Source organism: Aquarana catesbeiana, linkage group LG05, assembly GCF_042186555.1.
Source record: "Aquarana catesbeiana isolate 2022-GZ linkage group LG05, ASM4218655v1, whole genome shotgun sequence".
Taxonomy (NCBI): domain Eukaryota; kingdom Metazoa; phylum Chordata; class Amphibia; order Anura; family Ranidae; genus Aquarana; species Aquarana catesbeiana.
Window position 1 is genome coordinate 72,425,903 of NC_133328.1, and position 19,497 is coordinate 72,445,399.

General features: G+C 40.1%; 1 protein-coding gene across 5 annotated transcripts in view; it reads right to left on the reverse strand.

Moving 5' to 3' along the window:
• PARD3 (par-3 family cell polarity regulator) overlaps positions 1 to 19,497 on the reverse strand; it is an 867,373-nt gene that overhangs the window by 22,280 nt on the left and 825,596 nt on the right. For all 5 annotated transcript variants that reach the window (XM_073629882.1, XM_073629881.1, XM_073629879.1 and 2 more), the window contains one exon: positions 16,403 to 16,523. In XM_073629882.1, the coding sequence (XP_073485983.1) occupies positions 16,403 to 16,523 (121 nt within the window). The remainder of the gene's footprint in view (positions 1 to 16,402; positions 16,524 to 19,497) is intronic.

The window sequence follows — 19,497 nt, forward strand, 5'->3', positions numbered from 1 at the left end:
TTAGTCTGTATATGCACTAAAGCATGATTGTTATACTGTGAAACCTAAGGGGTTAATCCTCCACATTATATAAAAAGGCTTTTTGATCCTGTCTTCTCTGATCCTCCCCTTCTTCCACAGTCCACAAACCATCTCCTGATAGTACAGAGTCTTGGGGGAATCTCTGCACATGCTCAGTTTGGTGTATTTGGGAGCATGCATGTGATCAGCACAGGGCCAATTAGCATTGCCTAGACAGAGGGTCAGGGGTTATGCAGTTTCATAAAACAGTCAGACTAGAATGAAAACTCCTCCCACAAACTTTAACCAGTGCAAGGCCAGACACTGATAGAAGTTACAAGACTGCTATATACTGCTGATGGGAAAGGGTATTTAGCAGTTTGTGTTTACTAAAATAATTGCATTTCCATGTTCTGTGTACTGTGGGAGACCAGATATAGTGAATGCAGGGTCCTGGGTTTAATAACACTTTAAAGGCCTTAAAATGTATCTATGGTCAAAATGTAAAATTATATATTAATTTCCATGTTAAATTGGAATTATTTTTAGCCTACACCTATCAATAAAAATGATCTTGATGTTTAAAAACTTAAGGCTAGTACTCGCTACTAGCTTTTTATTTGTTCAACCCGCAAAAAAACCTGATAGCTCAGATTGGAGCCGATGTATTAACAATCTGATGTTAGTACAGCGATGTCCCCTACTGAGCTTTTGTGTTCTGACCCCCGCCATAACATGTCAGTCAGTGCTCTCAGCCAATGACTGAGAGCGCTGATCAGGAGTCATTTGGCTGCTCATTTTCCAGCATGCTCGTCCGACAGTAGTCAGCCAAACTGCCGGCTGCCATACACGAAGGCCAAACATCGGACATTTTTTATTGAACCAGCTGATGTCTCCCGACATTCGTGAAGAATCCCACACATTTACTTCCTTGAATCATGTGACACATACTGCATGCACTATACCCTGTGAATATGTGCTCCTTGTGTCACATATTTAACAGAATCTGCCTTCTGAACTACAAAACATGCAGGGAATCCAGGAAGTTGGTAAACAGAGATTTTGTTGGAAGAAAGTTTATATTGAATTGTCAAAAATAACTATCAATTGTATTGCCATTACAATGCTGATGTTATAAAATGAGAGTCTAGAGTGAGTGAGGACCCAGAGGAGGCCACATCAAAATACACTGACCTGGTTCAATGTCCAGGAGCACGAATAGCAGCAAGAAGCTCTACAGAAAAGCCGCCAACTAAACCCCTCGATTTACCTGACCGTCCTATTTCCCCTGTGACCTTGCTGAGGATAACCACCAAGCACCCAGATGGATGGATGCACTACCGAAAAGGAAGCCATAACTATCAGCTCTTCGTTAACGTTTTCTCCTTTTTTAAAAGCATTAGATATCCACTATTTCCACCCTTAAAATACATATTTTGTAAGCCAGCAGCATCTAATATTCAGAATTGTAATCGGTAACATGGCTTGCATCTACCCAACAGCTCTTCCAAATCTTTTCAATCTTTTTTTTCTTGCATGCTGTGTAATAGGCATTGAAAGTTTCTGCATAAACACAGATTATAAAAATCTCAGAAAAACGCACAATGTCAGTAGAGCATTTACAAAGCAGTGCCGGGTCTAATTGGAAATATATAATTATATGATAGATTCAGTAGAGGGAATTGAATTCAAGCCATTGTACATCAAAATTACAAGCCAGTAGCTCAATAGCTCAAGAGATGTCCTTGAATAAGTTCCCATCTTGCATATAGAGGTTACTAAGGGGAACAGGCAACAATGTTTTTTTTCTTATTAAAAGCAGGCAGCAATGGATAGCAGATGTAATAATTCAGACAGAATGTGAGACTTTTGTGCTACCCCCTGTGCAGTACACAAGCACAGATTGAAAGTAATTCTCTGAAGGGCATTATGACTAAGCTAATGTATTGCAGGAGGCACACAAATGTATGACTGCGCGAGGAACTGACGGCTGTAAACTCAGATCTTCAAAGATCTTTCGCCTGAAAATGAACGGAAACCATTAAAATCCCAATATGTTATGCCTTCAAAGAAATTAAATCTTGAGGCTGAAACTCTATTTCATGAGAAAGTGGATATTTTGATGATTGTTTATTAAAAATTTGAGTTTTTTTAAAACATTTTTATAATCTTTATTACGATGGAAACATTTTTTTTTTTTCAGTAGCAACTAAACTTTAAAAAGATCTTGTAAAGTGATTGGATACCTAGAAATGCCCTATGAATAAGGATAATGCAAATGAAGCTGCCCCAGTCACAAAAAAGTTGGAAAAAACATATAACAATGCGGCGCTAAGCATATACAAGTGAATATACGGTATATATCATGAACATATCTCACTGCAAAAAAACCACATACATCGTTGAACATATAGCAAGCTAAAAAGTCCATTAGTGATAGTGTTCCCAACACCAAAAAAAAATGCTTTTAAATGAAGCTTCTAGTTCTTCCACCACAGGTGCTCAATGGAAAGGTGGCAACTCACCTCAAGTGTTTGCCCACTTTTTAAGGTAGGTCAAATTGCACATTTGGTATAACAAATTGATTCCCACTGCCAACACCACTCCGCTTCAATAGACCCCTCCAGATGAAGCTAGGGCAATGACAAAGTAGTAGGTTGCACTCACATGTAAAAGTGCCTGCCTGGCACTAGGGGAAACAGCATGTGTGGATTTGAGGATTTGTCACTTCTGGGTCCGGATTTGTCACCCCACACCAGGCTTTACCCCTATGAGCGGGAAGCAGAATGCACGCTACTGCGTTAGGAACCAGCCAGATCCCTACACGCTGTTTTCCCTAGTGCCAGGCATGCACTTTTACATGTGATTGCAGCCTACTACTTTGTCTTTGCTTTTAAATTTTATTAAATATACTACACTATGAGACTTTCTCTCTCCTCTCCTGTGGAGTTTATTTTTATGCCCTAGCTTCATCCGGAGGGTCCATTGGAGCGGAGTGGTGTTGGCAGTGGGAATGAATTTGTTATTCCAAATGCGCAATTTGACCTACCTTAAAAAGTGGTCAAACACTTGTGGTGAGTTGCCACCTTTCCACTGAGCACCTGTGGTGGAAGAACTAGAAGCTTCATTTAAAAGCATTTTTTCTGCTGTTGGGAACACTATCACTAATGGACTTTTTAGCTTGCTATATGTTCACCAATATATGTGTTTTTTTGCAGGGATATATGTTCATGATATATACTGTTTATTCACTTGTATATGCTTAGCGCCACCTTTTATATATTTTTTCCAACTTTAAAAAGATCTTGCATTTAAAGCTGAACTACAGTCTGACCAAAAAATAATATTTAATAAAGGTTTGGATTTATTTGTTTTTATATACAACTACCTGAATGCACCTTGATACATGGACGGTCAGCACTCAGACTACAGAGATGCCATAGAGCTCGCTAGGCTACCTGGAATGGGCATCTGAATGACACAGCTGGCCAAAATGTAACTGTAAATCCTTTGGAAGGTAAAACATTTTGTGCGTAAGTATTTCAGCTGTACTATGTGTTGGTGTTATAAACTTGGGTCATACCTCTCCATGCAGTTGATTTAGTTTGCTCATCACACTACAAAATGCTGATACAAATATCTAGCAGAGATCCTGGACTGCCTGTCATATGTACTCCATTATATCTCTACTCCCCAGACCGGGGCTGCAGCACGCTCTTTCCTGACGTCTTGCAAGACTTCAGAGGCAGTAAAGGAAAAAGAAGCAAGGACGTACGTGATCATTTTCTTGGGATATTTAATAATGGCTGCTTAATAATACAATGTGCACAAGGAAAACAGGAAAAAGTAGAGGTAAGCAGGGGAGCTTGCAGCTCCAGTATGCCATTGCATTACACTGAAATTGAATTTTCTTTCCAATATGATTATACTACAATGTTCGCTTTAACAGTTTTCAGTCTAGTATAACATAGACTTATTTAAGCTTTCTGTGAGTATTTGTTGCAGCAATTTTAATATTTAAAGTGAACCTGTGCTTTATCAATGCAGGGCAAAGCAAGAAGGTGACCTAATTGCCACTGTCTCCAGCTGTACATACCTCACTTCACTTTGCTCTATCACCAGGAGCAAAGAGGAATACTTGGTATGAGAAGCATGTGACTCATTCTCTTTTCTCTACTGTATGGGCACTAATGCTTGAGGACGTCAAAAGAGTTCTCAACCCCATGTGAGCTGCTAAAGCTTACATGGTTTCCTCTCTTTGCGGCTGGCGGCTTAATAGAGTAGTTGGGAAAGGAAGGCGAGTATATAGGGAGGGTAGCAGTTGAGCCTGTTGCTTACCCCCTACAGGAACATTAGACAGTTTTTCTTTATATCTCTAAAAGTAAGTCTTCCCAAAACTTCAGGTTTTGGGGGATGCTAGAAAATACATTTAGGCCACAGCTTCTTACATCTCACAAAGATTCCAGTTGCAAGAGCTATGAAGATACATTTCTCGGTGTGACCACTATCCTCATCAATTACTAAGTGATTTGGTAGATGAGAAGCTGGATCATCAAGCATATGTATATAGCATGATGTGAGGGCCAATAACATGGATGGAAGCAGAATCTTTGTTAAGTAAACCCTCCTTTTAGGAGACAACGGAAGATTCCAAACTCCTTAATTAAAATATCACTTTAGGTGGGCAGCCTCTGCCTTTAGGTGAACATAGCTGGTCAAATATCAAATTGATATGAATGGTATCAGAGTATACATAAATTCAAATTTTTAAAAATTGTAGCTGGTCTCAGCAGCAGTCTTTCTGATGCACAAAGTGGAGATAAAACACCTTAAAGAGACAAAGAACACACTACAAATCCGCCGAGCGGGATATTAACACCTGTTCATGCAGTCACTTCTGAGGTGCGGTCTACCTTTATATGCAAACTATATCATTACAGTTGGATCTGGTTAGTGGCTTCACTCATCTGGCAGTAAAGCAGTTAAATATAACAAAGATAATATCTGTTTTAAACTTCCCTTTCAGCAGGCCTGCCATCTGCTCAGCACAAGTATTATTTGAAGTCTGAATGTTAAGTATGTAAATTATATTGCTTCGATTCTTCAACATGGCCCAGGAAAACAGACATCTGCTCAACAAGTATTAGGAGCTGGAAGCCGGATTGGCCCTTAAATACAAAACGGCGAGGCTGAAGCTGCTATCTTGTGACAGAATTCCTAGTGGCTATAGAGAAGCAGATATGAAAAGGGTCAGGCAGCGGTCAAAGGAAATCTATCAGCTTACCACCGATTGGTCTAACAGTTTATCATTGTGATATTCTGAAATTTATAGTATCATTATCAGTACCATTTACGTATGTAGTGTTTGTAGAAGCACATATAAACTAGATTCACATTCAAAGAAGAGTTGTCCTCGGAGTAGGGCCCATAGTCACATTGTGGGCATTATATCACAATCTGCCACTTGTTCAGGCCTGAGATCACTAATCTGGCGGAGAGAAACACGTTCTGCCTTTGCGGCTTTAATATTGAATGTGACCAAATGCTGGGAGCCAAGAAAGAAGCGGATGAGGTGGATGTCACAATAAACCCTGTCTATTGAAAACGCAGACCTTTTACCAAGCCCACCAACAGCTGTGTCCACATGGCACAATTTGGTGAGGAAAACGCCATTTATTGGCTATACTTCTCCATATTCCCTACCTAGAAAGTGTGGCGGTAAATGACACAATTTGGTACACTTCTTTTGGTAAATCGGCCCCTACCATGAAGGAGCCAGTCTGTTATGGCTCCACCATTGTCAAAAGTTCCCATTCCTGCCCTGCAGGTTGGTAACAGTAACACATGCTTTTCACCTCTTAACAAGGACCTAGAGCAGGGGTCAGCAACCTTTTTCCACTTAAGGGCCGGATTCAATGCATGTGAATGCAAGGAGGGCTGCATTTACCTGCTAATAAATGAAGATAATAATCTGGACCCCTTTACAATTTACAGCCCCCGCACTTCTGGACCCCTTTACATTACACAGCCCCCCTACCTCTGGACCCCTTTACATTACCCAATCCCCCCTACCCAGCCCCCTGCATATTACACAGCCGGCTGCGCCCCCCCCCCCACCATGCTATGCTTTAAAATTGCGCACACTCGTGGAATAGTGACAAACTACAGTACTTAAAAATCTCCATAGGCGATGCTTTAAACATTTCTACAGGTTACCAGTTTAGAGTTACAGAGAAGGTCTAGTGCTAATAATCACATGTGGCAATACCTCACATGTGTGGTTTGAACACGGTTTACATTTGCGGTTAAGACTTGCGTATGTGTTTGCTTCTGTGCACGAGCATGGAGGCATGGGGCGCTTAAAATTTTAAATTTTTTTCTTTATTTTTTTATATTTTTTTTACACTGTCCCTTTAAAAAAAAAAAAAAAAATTATGATTACATTCCTTTTGACAGCAATAAAAGTTAACATCCCTTGTGACAGTAATAGGCAGTGACAGGTACTCCTTATGGAGGGATCTGAGGTCTATAAGACCCCAAATCCCTCCTTTTCACTTAAAAACATTCAAACGGCAAAGTTTGGCTGTTGTCTTCTGTAAATCGGAAATCATGACATCGCTTCCAAGTTACTAGATCTGACACCTGTTCGGGCCTCCAGCCAGCCGGCAGACGTGCCGGCTGGTCGCTCGGGCCTCCCAGTGGGACGGGAGAGCTGCGGAAGGAGGGGGACATCCCCTCCCGCTGCTTGGGATAACAGTCGAGTGACTTCTTAGCCGCATTGGTTGTTATCCCAAGAAAGCAGACTGGGGTTAAAATGTCCACAGGTTGGGTGCACGTGAATTCATCACATGCACTGACGGGTTGGACATTTAGCTGGGGCGGGCCAGGTGCGGCCCGCAGGCCGTTGGTTGCCAACCCCTGACCTAGAGGCAGGCAAAAATGCATCTAAGTTAACTGAATATTTTACAGAACGGAGCAGCTCAATACACATTTTTAAGACCTGACAAAATGCTCTCTGATGGCTGAAATTCCTAAGAGTCAGTTCAGAGGCCAAAACGTTGACAGCCAATTGAAAACCTTTATCATCTGTTTGACTTTAAGTTTTGCTAAATTTACTTTACTGATTACATTGGCTAATAATTAGAGCTAGCTTTATAACAAAGAGTAAAGAGATTAAAAATCCTAATAAAATAAATTAGAAGGGGAAAAAATGAAATTATTCATCCTATTCTTTCACAAGAAATACTATTCTTTGGCTGAGAACAGCTATACATTTCACACCATCACTAATCTGACAATTGACCTTCATTAAGCAGACCAGAATTCTCACAAAGTTCAGCTTTTTCTCAGGACACTTTCCCAAGAAAAATTGCATTTTTCACCCAAGTAAAAGACAATCCAAACAGGGCGATATGTCCTAATAAATCTTAAGGTACAGATAAGATGGAGCCGCTACTGTGCAAGGCAAAGACCAGGGAACACGCCTGATGGATTGGTCTGGCTAAGAGGATGCACATTTAGTTAAACATACAAAACGTGTAATTAAGAAAACACATACTTTATCTTTGCTACAAGAAAAAAAGAAAAAACCTTGTTTGTAGGTTTTGTTGATAAATTACCTGTAATGCAGCAAAAGTATGTAAAATATGAACTTTAATGCCATGTGTAGTTTCAGTAGCTTTACAATTTGCATTGTAGCTGTATTATGATATACAGTGGGGCAAAAAAGTATTTAGTCAGCCACCAATTGTGCAAGTTCTCCCACTTCATAGGTATACCTCAACTATGAGAGACAAAATGTGGAAACAAATCCAGACAATCACATTGTCTGATTTTTTAAAGAATTTATTTGCAAATTATGGAGGAAAATAAGTATTTGGTCACCTACAAACAAGCAAGATTTCTGGCTCTCACAGACCTGTATCTTCTTTAAGAGGCTCCTTTGTCCTCCACTCATTACCTGTATTAATGGCACCTGTTTGAACTTATTATTAGTGTAAAAGACACCTGTCCACAACCTCAAACAGTCACACTCCAAACTCCACTATGGTGAAGACCAAAGAGCTGTCGAAGGACACCAGAAATAAAATTGTAGACCTGCACCAGGCTGGGAAGACTGAATCTGCAATAGGCAAGCAGCTTGGCGTGAAGAAATCAACTGTGGGAGCAAGGGAGCAATAATTAGAAAATGGAAGACATACAAGACCACTGATAATCTCCCTCGAACTGGGGCTCCATGCAAGATCTCACCCCGTGGGGTCAAAATGATCACTAGAATGGTGAGCAAAAATCCCAGAACCACACGGGGGGACCTAGTGAATGACCTGCAGAGAGATGGGACCAACGTAACAAAGGCTACCATCAGTAACACACTACGCCGCAGTGCCAGACGCGTCCCTTTGCTTAAGCCAGTACATGTCCGGGCCCATCTGAGGTTTGCTAGAAAGCATTTGGATGATCCAGAAGAGCATTGGGAGAATGTCATATGGTCAGATGAAACCAAAGTAGAACTGTTTGGTAGAAACACAACTCGTCGTGATTGGAGGAGAGAGAATGCTGAGTTGCAACCAAAGAATACCATACCTACTGTGAAGCATGGGGGTGGCAACATCATGCTTTGGGGCTGTTTCTCTGCAAAGGGAACAGGACGACTGATCTTTGTACATAAAAGAATGAATGGGGCCATGTATCGTGAGATTTTGAGTGCAAACCTCCTCCCATCAGCAAGGGCATTGAAGATGAAACGTGGCTGGGTCTTTCAGCATGACAATGATCCCAAACACAACGCCCGGGCAACGAAAGAGTGGCTTTGTAAGAAGCATTTCAAGGTCCTGGAGTGGCCTAGCCAGTCTCCAGATCTCAACCCCATAGAAAACCTTTGGAGGGAGTTGAAAGTCCATGTTGCCCAGCGACAGCCTCAAAACATCACTGCTCTAGAGGAGATCTGCATGGAGGAATGGGCCAACATACCAGCAACAGTGTGTGACAACCTTGTGAAGACTTACAGAAAACGTTTGACCCTTTTGCTGGCCAGCTTGGTCTGTTAAAGGAAATTAAAAAATAACAGATTTACTGTCAGGATCATCAGGTGAAAATAAAGTTAAAAAAAAAAGCCTAAAATGGGAAAGTAATGCAATCACCACATCTAAGCTGCAATATAATACATTTTTGTTTTGGGTTTGCTACTGCTTTAAATCACTGGCATCAAAAGGCATATGATGCAGTGGGCATAACCTGGTGCACTATAGGAATACCTAAATGAAAAAGAAACCCCCGGGGCGTCATTTCAGGCTTAACTTTAAATTTTGACTGTGAGTGTACCTTCAATATAGGGCCGAAACAACTAATCCATTAATCGATAACTAATAGATTATGTAATTAATCGATTACTATTTTCATAATCGATTAATCGGCCAGTAACATAATGGGGTTAAAAAAACTAAAATTAGCCCTACATAGTACAAAAAGAGCAAATAATCTCTACTGTAAATATTACTTTCACTGTTGCACAGTAAAAAAACGAAGGGCTCATTTTTTATTTTTTTTTAACTCCATTATGTTACTAAATGTCTTAGGCCTGGTTCCCACCCATGTGTTTTTTGGTGCTTTTTGCAGAAATGCACTACAGTTCATTTAACGTTCACATCTATGCTTTTTTCAGCTGCTGTGTATTTGGAAAGGGTGAAGAACTTTTTTCAATGCAAAACGGTGCTTTTTTGGTTCAATATACTTCAATGGAGAAGCTTCAGAAAAGCATGTAATATTACAGTTCTGTTTGAAAATCTGCAAAACAGTCTAGAATTTTTTTTTTCTTTAAATAAAAAAATTTGATCTGAGTCTGATGATATTTACCAGATTCAACCTCTAATAGTATATAGAGTATATCTCTTCTGTCTGTTATTCTCAGGAGGGGATTAAAGATTTTACTCCCTAACCATATAGTTATTTATATTTACCCCTGCATATAAAGATATTTAGGAATAAATTGCCCTTTTTTAAACTTTACATATTAACTAAATTATATACCACACTTCTTTTTAAAGGTTATTAACCGATTAATCGAAACAATAATCGGCCAACTAATCGATTATGAAAATAATCGTTAGTTGCAGCCCTACTTCAATACCACTAAATAAACCTGGCACCCTGCCCAATCTATTATATTCCTTGCAAAACTATAAAGTCATGGCTTGATTGAGCACTTATTGTTATTCCACTGTGTAGCTTTTAATATGACCAACTCACAAATGAAACTAGCTGAAAAGACAGCATTAATTTCTGCAGCACAGAGAGAAATCCCAAGGACATTCAAACACCAGCACTGCCAATGCATTTCTCACAGATGTGTGCTGTACGCTCATAGATTAACAGCTCCACAGAGTGCTTTGTCTGATAATGCCTAACACGTTGGCATCAAAAATGATTGCAATGCATATTAAATAAGCAGTACACAAACCATGGTCCTGTATGATAGGGTGCATTTCCGTCTTCAAATAGGGAATATGCACCAAGCACTATGTGAAATGAAAATGGGCGCATATCACTATAAGCATACATTGATTAGTATCAAATATTGTTCTGTGTTTGAAAGTTCCCATATGGTATAACATTTTTGGTCTAAATACTTAATACAGGGATGCTGGCACTTCCCTTTAATAGGGTTGAAAACTCCTACCATTTATAATAATATTGCTCCCTTGTCAAATAACTCAAATTTAATCACTGGAGATCTGGCCCCATCCTCTTCCTACCTCCCACACTTTACTATTGGTCAGAAAAAGAAACAGTGACTTTGAAACAGAAGACAATATTTACATAGAGTGTCTGTTCTTCAGCCAAGCTAGCAGTTTGCTAGAAAGTGTAGTCATCGTAGGCTCCCATTCACACTTGTACAATTCCAATGTTGTGCTGACTGTAAATAGGTGCAACTTGGATATGACTTTGGCCAGTGATAATTGACAAGTGTTGCACACAAGTTGCCTTGTATAACATTCAGGTATGACTTTAATGCAACGTCTGAGGCTTACCATTGTAGTCTATGGCCTTCAAGTTGAAATGAAATTTGGTACGATATGAAAATCGTACCAAAGAAGGGCATGAACTACTATTAAGTTGCTGCAACTTTAAGTTAGTCATATATGATTAGTTATCATTGGTAAACATGGGAAACGAATTGTCATGCGACTTAGATGTCCAAAGTTTCATGACAAGTCGCACAAGCGTAAATGGAGCCTTACACTTACATTTGTATTGCGAACAGCACAGATGCCGATGATGTTTATATTATACAAAATAACACATATTATACTGGTCTACCGGAGGAATTGGGAATGTGGTGAGACATCACCTGACCACAGAACAATCAGTGTCTCCGAGGCTGGTAGTCAGAACACAATATTGTACATATTCTACCACCTACCTCTTTAGTTAAGTACTACAAAGCAAGATTACATAAGGAGACATAAATCAAGCTCAAACCTTATTTCTACCATTGAACGTAATCAAGAGAGACAGCTGATTGGACTGAATATAATTTAGAAACTTTGTGCTATTGGTCACTGTTTACGAAACTTAAAGTGTATTATAAAATGTAATATGAAAAGAACTTAAAAACAAAATCACGTTAAGGGTCTGGGGGTAATCAATATGGAAGCTGATCAATGAATAAAATACACTTTATTGGGCCTTTGACATTGCAAACCTATGAGTTATTCAATTTTGTAAATGAGGAAACGTCTGAGTAGATTTTTATAGACTACAACTGTCTGATGGCCAAGTACAAAGCCTCGCTTAAGTGGATTGACATTTCAAATGAACAATATGAATCTAAATGTATAATACACAGTACTGTATTGTCATCTTTAAAGGGCAGCACTGTCTGTCTATCTTTGTGTCTTGGTTGATATCCACCATGAGGACATGCTGGGTGTCTTAATCTAAACATTTTGTAAATGAAAAAGCTGATTGGCTTTTATGGACAACAGCAACAGTTTGTCATGCACTTTTATAGACCAAGGCTCATTGCCTCACGCCATTATTCAATTGGATTTTGCCACACTAACTAAACTAAGCCAGACAATAGTTTATGCAATTTCCTTTCCTGTAACCATGGCAGGACCGCTGGCAATAATCACATGGTAGAAATCTGACATGCTGGTTGTACCCAAATTGATCAGCTTGGGTACAATCAGCCAGCCTATAGATGGACTGAATCTCGGCCGATTCAGCATTCGAACCTTCTATGGCTGGCTTAAGTTTATGGGAGACCAACTGCTACACCTGAGATACTGGAGACAGATTCAAAATGTGTATTTGACTTCCCTTTATTCTCTGTTGATAATGGAGATATACTATAAGCAGTCCACCCAAAATAGACCTTAAAGCGGAGCTAAACCCTTCGATTCGGTTTCAAAAAACAGTTACATTCCTGGAATGCCAAGATTGCTAACTTGTCACATTTGCTTGTGTCCTCAACCAACCTGTCAAACCATTAAATGGCCGGTGTCATAACTGATCACATGTGCAGCACCATGGCAGTTGAAGATCAAACAGAGGCCAAGTTGACAACTTCCTTGGCTGAAAAAGAGGGTTTAGTTCAGCTTTAAAGCAACTTTGTCACGGTGAAGAAAAAAAAAGCGCTCTGACAAGAAAAAGACATGCAATACTTACCTCCCCTGCAGTCTGTACTAATGAATTGAATTGATACCACTTCTTGAAGAATCTTCAGAATCCAAAACTTCCAGGACTGTCAAATTCAAGGTTCCCCACTACAATCAGTGATTCCCCCCCCCCAGTTCCTATGTCACTACAGGACAAAGCAGTGAAGTAGGGGCTGGTGCATCAAACCACTGAGTACAGCGGGGGAGCAGACATCCAAAACTATTAGAAATGTCAGATTCTGAAAGCTCTTTAGGCACCAGCATCTTCAGAACTTACAGCAAAGTTCAGCATTATGGGAGGTGGGAGAGGTAAGTACTAAATGTCTTGCAAGAGGTATTGTTTTTTTTTTTTTTTACATTTTAATTTTAGATAACCTTTAGTACAGTTATCCTTTGAATGACCTTCTCTAGTAAGCCCCCCAATATCTGTCCCCTCTCTTCATATATCTTTACTATGCAGTCTGCTTGCTGCAAACCGCACAATCACCACTGCACAATCTACTGGCCCAGAGAAGGTTACTGAGGAGCAAAGACAGGTGGGTACAAGTTTTGAGGGGCATCATTTATAAAAGAGAACTTTACATTTCACATGAAGAAAAGATCATCCAAGGCCCTCATTACTAACAAATGATTTCCCTTGCATAGTTTATTGAAATATGCAGAGACAAAAATATGGGAGCTGACATTGCTGACTTGTTGCAAGCTCCTGGGCTGCCATTCCCATCTTTCCAGCACAACCTGGTTAGCCACCTACCTGGAAAAGGCATGTGTTCATCAGGTGTCACAACACTTAGGCTAGCCATACATGGGTTGAATTCAGAAATTATTTTCTTTTGAAAATCTTATACAAGAATTTTCACTTGAGTTTTGCACCATTAGTGGGCCAGGGCAAGGGCCGATTTTCGTGCAGCCATCAAATTTTAATGATCGGGTATGTTGGAATTTTTTTGAAAAACTAATGATTTTCAATGATGGGAGAATCATGTGAGGAAAAACAAAATTGAAAAATGTGCATGAGCACAAGAAAATGGGATTTCTGACTTACCGTAAAATCCATTTCTCTGAGTTCATTGACAGACACAGTGCTCTATTATTCAGAACCATTGGGTTATATCGCCCCCCCCCACAGGAGTAGGACACCAGGCAGAAGAAAGTCCTAGGTGATATACACCCCCCTCTCTGCTATAGGTCCTCAGTTTAGTAACAAGCAGTGTCAGAAGCATCAAAGCTCCTTAGAGGGGTGGGTGCTGTGTCTGTCAGTGAACTCAGAGAAAAGTATTTTACGGTAAGTCAAAAATCCCATTTTCTCTTTCGTTCATTGACAGACACAGCACTCCATTATTCAGAACCATAGGGATGTCCCAAAGCAGTGCCCAACATGAGGAGTGGGACCTCGAACAATCCCAAGGTTAACACAAGAGCCAATCAGGTAACAGGAGCTCAACACAGAAACAAACTGGAGCCCAACCTGAACAATACCCCTTCAAGCGGGAATAGAGCCTCTAAACAGCCGCCTGCAACACCTTGCAGCCAAAAAAAGCATCCGCAGATGCCAGCACATCCATGTTGTAGAATTTTGTTAAAGTGTACACCTGCGACCAAGGCAGGTGTACACTTTAACTTTGACTAGGTAGAAATAAACTGAAGGCCTATAGCAGAGAGGGGGGTGTATACCATCTAGGACTGCCCATAGGCGTAGCCAAGTCTTTTTTCTGCCTTTGTGTCCTACTCCTGTAGGGGGCAATATAACCCTATGGTTCTGAATAATGGAGCGCTGTGTCTGTCAATGAATGAAAGAGAAAAGAAAATTGCCGAAAATAAAAGAAGATTCCTGGCCTAAAAAATTATTTTCTGTAGCAACACAAGGCGAAATTGAAAACTTGATTGGTCAAATTTCAAAGTCAACAGTGGCACCATCGGATGACAAAAATGCACAAAGTTTCTGATTTTCAAAAGAAAATTTGTTCAGAATTCAACCCATGTATGGCCTGCATTAGGGCTATATTCATAAAACAGTGAATCTGACAGTTACTACAGGTGAAAATTCATGGTGCATGCGTTTTAAATTTCACCATCAGTAAATGCTTGGTAATAGTGGAATTCACTGCTTTTTAAATATGGCCCTTATGCCTAGTTCACATGGGCTGAATGTGGGGAGACCTTGGACAGCTCAATAAAAACCTGCCCGGAGGCGCGGCCAAGCACGCATGTGAGCAGCCGCTTTATCAAAGAGCTTCTGATTAATATCCTGATTTGATCCAGTTTCCAGCGCTACAAACTCCTCATTTTGGCCCCAGCACAACCCTGAATGTTTGCAGCAGCTCCTAGAATGATCTGCAGAGGCTGAAGTGGTATGACCACCAAGGGAAACAAAGGAGAAGCTCTGCGGATCACCAACATGGCGCCGCAGCAGCTCCTCCACAGCATGCTCGTAGTGTGGAGAAGAACAAGGAGACTGAGTAAGACGCCCAAAGCTCCCAAAGATCAGGCAGGGTACCCCCCCCCCCCCCCCCCGAAGACATGAGATATTATGCACTGAAAATGACAGAGCTATCAATAAAGACATTCATTATCACGGCCGACATTCCAACGTTTGGCTGGCTTCGGGTGGACGAGCATGCTGGAAAACTAGCAGCTGACTGGTGTTCTGCCGAAAAAACTCCAACTCACCAAAATCTCCAGCCACATAACTTACGGTGACTCTCCAGCATCAGTAATTGGAGATTTGGATGACTTGGCTGTTTTCACAGAACACTGGCAGCGTATACACTACAGTACACAATATGAGTGGACATTGTTAGTCTGCCTGCTAGTAACCAACAACATGGCCGACACAAATCTTTTCCTCCTTACCCGGTGTTCTGTTAAAACAGCCGACTCATCATGTACTGTAGTGTATAGGCTGCCGATGCAACTGCTGCACAAGCCCTGGGAAGCCAAACGAACACTTTCTGCTTCTATACACGACATGTTTATGCATAAATATTATCAGCATACAGGTTTCCTATTGTTCAGGAAGTATAAATATACTTTTCTGTAACCTTGGGATGAGATGATGGTATGATAAAAGACATATTGCTTGCACTTCATTGATATTCCTGGATGCAAGAGAAGCAGTTGCTATAATTCAGATAGTGAAATTGTTTTCAAGATATACACACACACACACACACACACACACACACACGGAAATTATCTGCAGATCAGGTGTAAAACAGCCTAATCTGCCATTATACATCCTGCCTATAGGCACAAAACAACCATAATTACTGTAAAGGCTTTAACAATACTGCAAATGTCTATTTAAAGAAAAGCAAATGTTTTGTCTGGAGTGCTGAATCTAAATCCACAGTTGTTTACCGCAGATAAACAAAAGGGGAAAAAATGGGCCTATAATTAAGGAACAGCTGAGATAAATATATAACGTACGATAGCTAGAAGTAATACAGCTTTTGTTTCGAACCATTTGAGTTCCTCACGGATCTGGGACTTTTGTACTTGCCACTTAGTAAAATAAACACAATTTGCTACAGCAAGACACAAGGAAATGTGATATTGCGTAAATAAGCGTCCAGATGGTGAAGTCAGATATGAAATGAAATTATCCATAATGGACACATGCTGTGAGGATAGGGACATAAGTTGAAAGGTCATAAAGTTGGTACTCTAAGTAGTAATGCCAATCTGGAGTGAATCTGGTAGATAAACTAGTATAGGTTACTGGAGGTTGTCTGAACACTCACCCAAGGTTGTTCAAAGCTGTAAGTACGCCTGCGCTCATCTACGTCGTCCTCATGCCGGGCCTGCTGGAATTCTTGACGAAGACGCTGTATTCGGTCATGGTTGCTTGGAGTTGATCGATTACTGAAACAGAAAAATCTCATTAGAGCTTCGCTGCAATATAGCCTGTAAAAGTTTGCATGCAACTTAAAAATGTCCACATATACATATCAGCACCAACTGAAAAGGATATAAGATGTCTATAGACAAGATAATAATGAGATGATCTGATTGACGAATTACCGTTCTTCAGAAAAAAAGGGGCACAAAAAAAAAAAAAAGACACACTTATGTCAGCTAAGCATGCCTGTTTATTCAGTCAGCAGCTACACATGGCAAAGGGTAACATTTTGTGAGAAACCAAATGATTCTGAAAGTGGAACTTCAGTTTGTAAATCATCATTGAATATTTTTAATCCTTAACCTGCTAGAATTACTAAATAGATAGGAAAGTATTTCATAGTTACTTGTTTTAAACTGTTTATTTTTTTTTTTACATTTCTTCAGTTACTTACTTCCTAGTCTCCATGCCAAGGCAAATGATGTCATACATCCCAGAAGTCTTCAGGAGGGGAGGAGGGGTTTTCTCAGCTAAGCACACCCTCCTGCCTGCATGCCTGAGCTAAAGGCAGATGGACTTCAGGAAGTAAATGCTACATGATTCATCTGCCCTTATTCAAGATGGCCACCACCAGAAATGAAAGGGGGTGTTTTTCAAAGTGATTTCTCAGCAAAACAAGGCATGGAGACATGGATGGATGGGGGATTTTGCATTGAATATTAAAAATGAATTTTGGTGCTCAGATGCAATGTAGTTCTGCTTTAACCCCAATGGATCCTTCAGGGATTGTGTGCAACAGATGCTGAGAACCCATAGACTTGCAATCCCCTCATGGACTGAGTGTACTCAGGCCTGCCTGACCAGCTGATAAATTAGCTAGAACAGCTATTGTACAATGAAATGATGCCACTTTCTAAACTTAATAATACAGTAATTAAATTGGAAAAATTACCCTTACCTGCCCTTTACAAACCACTAGAAATCCACTCTATGTCAATGGAATAAGTACCCATTGGAAGATTTACCCTCTATGCTTTTTTTAGGCGACAACTTAAAGCGGAACTTCAGTAATTTTTCCATCTATTAAATCTTCTGCTCTTGTTGTTTTAACTTTGGATAGTAAAATATTTTTTTTTTCTGCCAGTAAATACATTATACAGCCCACTTCCTGTTTCTTGTCTGGTCATTAGCCTAGGCTTATGACATCATACACAGCTCTCTCTCTCACACTTTCGTGAGAGTTTGCCAGGAAGGGAGGGGGCATGAGAGCTGCAGAGCTGGAGGCGTGCCTCTGTGTGTGTGCATAAATCCAGGAAGTGAACAGGCAGCAGCATCAGCTGCCCACAGTTAAAATGGCTGCAGCCAGACTCGGTGGAAGGAGATAGCAGCATATTTGGCAAGTACAGAATCACAGTATATATAAAATAATACGCAAAGTGGTTGGAGGGAAGATTCAGAATGGCAAAGATGTCTTGATCACAAATTATGTGAGCAGACTGCAGTTCCTCTTTAAAGGCTAAGATCACCTTTAGTAGCATGTTACACTTGTATTTAGGGTGTAACATGTTACTAGGCAGCATCCCCCGGCCTCCCCTATTCCCCATTGTGGACTAGGGTGGTTCTCCTGGTACCCGCTGTCACAATTTAAACACAGTCTGGCTGTACAGTCCACACAGCCATGTCATACATTCACAAGAAACTGTGAATGAGAAAACTAGTTCGTAGTTCAATCACACTGCCTACAGGTCAGGAACGGTCTCTGTCTGTACAAAGGTATGGGCAGAGAGCACTAGGCAGTATGTGCAGGAGTCTGACATTGCACTCGCGCTCCACTGATCGTGGGGGCAATGCTCTGCAGGCTCCTATTAAGAAAAAAAAAAGTTAATAAATGCACATTTTCTACCTGCAAATATACATGCATTTATTTATTTATTTTTCTAAAAGTTAATTTAGGTTTTAAAATGTTGCACAGTCAGCAATAAAAACCTGAAAGGAGTTCCCATCACTATTCTATTCAAAAAAAAAAAAAAAAGTTTTTGGATACACTTTAAAGTTGCAAGATTGTATTTACTACTCGTACTAAGAACTGTATATATGAATGGTAAGTCTAGTGATCAGACTCCATCCCTGTTGCCACCAATGTGTCTCCATTAAATTCTGACCATCTCCCATTATCTTCTAACTCTACACCATTGCCAAAAGCTAAAACATTCATGTTGGGTAGGCCGACTCCTTAACCCCCAAACCATCGCTTGGCAGCTGCATAAATATAGTTAAATTAACAGCTATTAGAGATCAGGGCAGAGTTTTAAACACACATTAAAAGATGAAAGCTGCATGCTATGGCTTAAAAGCTACTTATGCGTTAGGGTTATAGAGATGGCTACTTTATGACCAATGAAGTGGTCTGCCAGTACATTCAGTCTATTTTCACTGATCAATGAGATACTGTCATCCACTTCTGTAATGGCTACTGCATTTGAATGGAAAATCATTGCTGTACACGCATTGTATGAGACTTAAGAAATTTTAATTCTCAATACAAGTCAATGAGACTGCAAAAGCAAACCACAGCATCTTACTGGAAAATCAAAGCAACGCAGAAGCATTTGAAAGCATACTGCATTTGAATGTTGTCTGTATCAGATGCCCATATACATTAGCCCAAAGACAGTTCCTAAATGAAGGAGCTACTTTAATCAAGTTTTTTTTTTTTTTCAAAATTCTTAGTGTGAACTTCGAGTAAAAACATATATATTACAGACTTTATTTATATACCATCAAGAAAACTTAATTTAAACCTTCATTCTCCCTCTGCTATTTTCTGCTTTGAGTTTAGAAGCGGTCTGAGACTTTTCTTCCTGTGTTGCTTTATAATACCATCCATTTTATTACAAAAAAATGGAAGTCACTTGCTAACACCAAAGAACATGACCACGAACTAAATAATGTTTCTATCATATCCAGTAGACAAAATGACCTGATGGTGACTTTTCT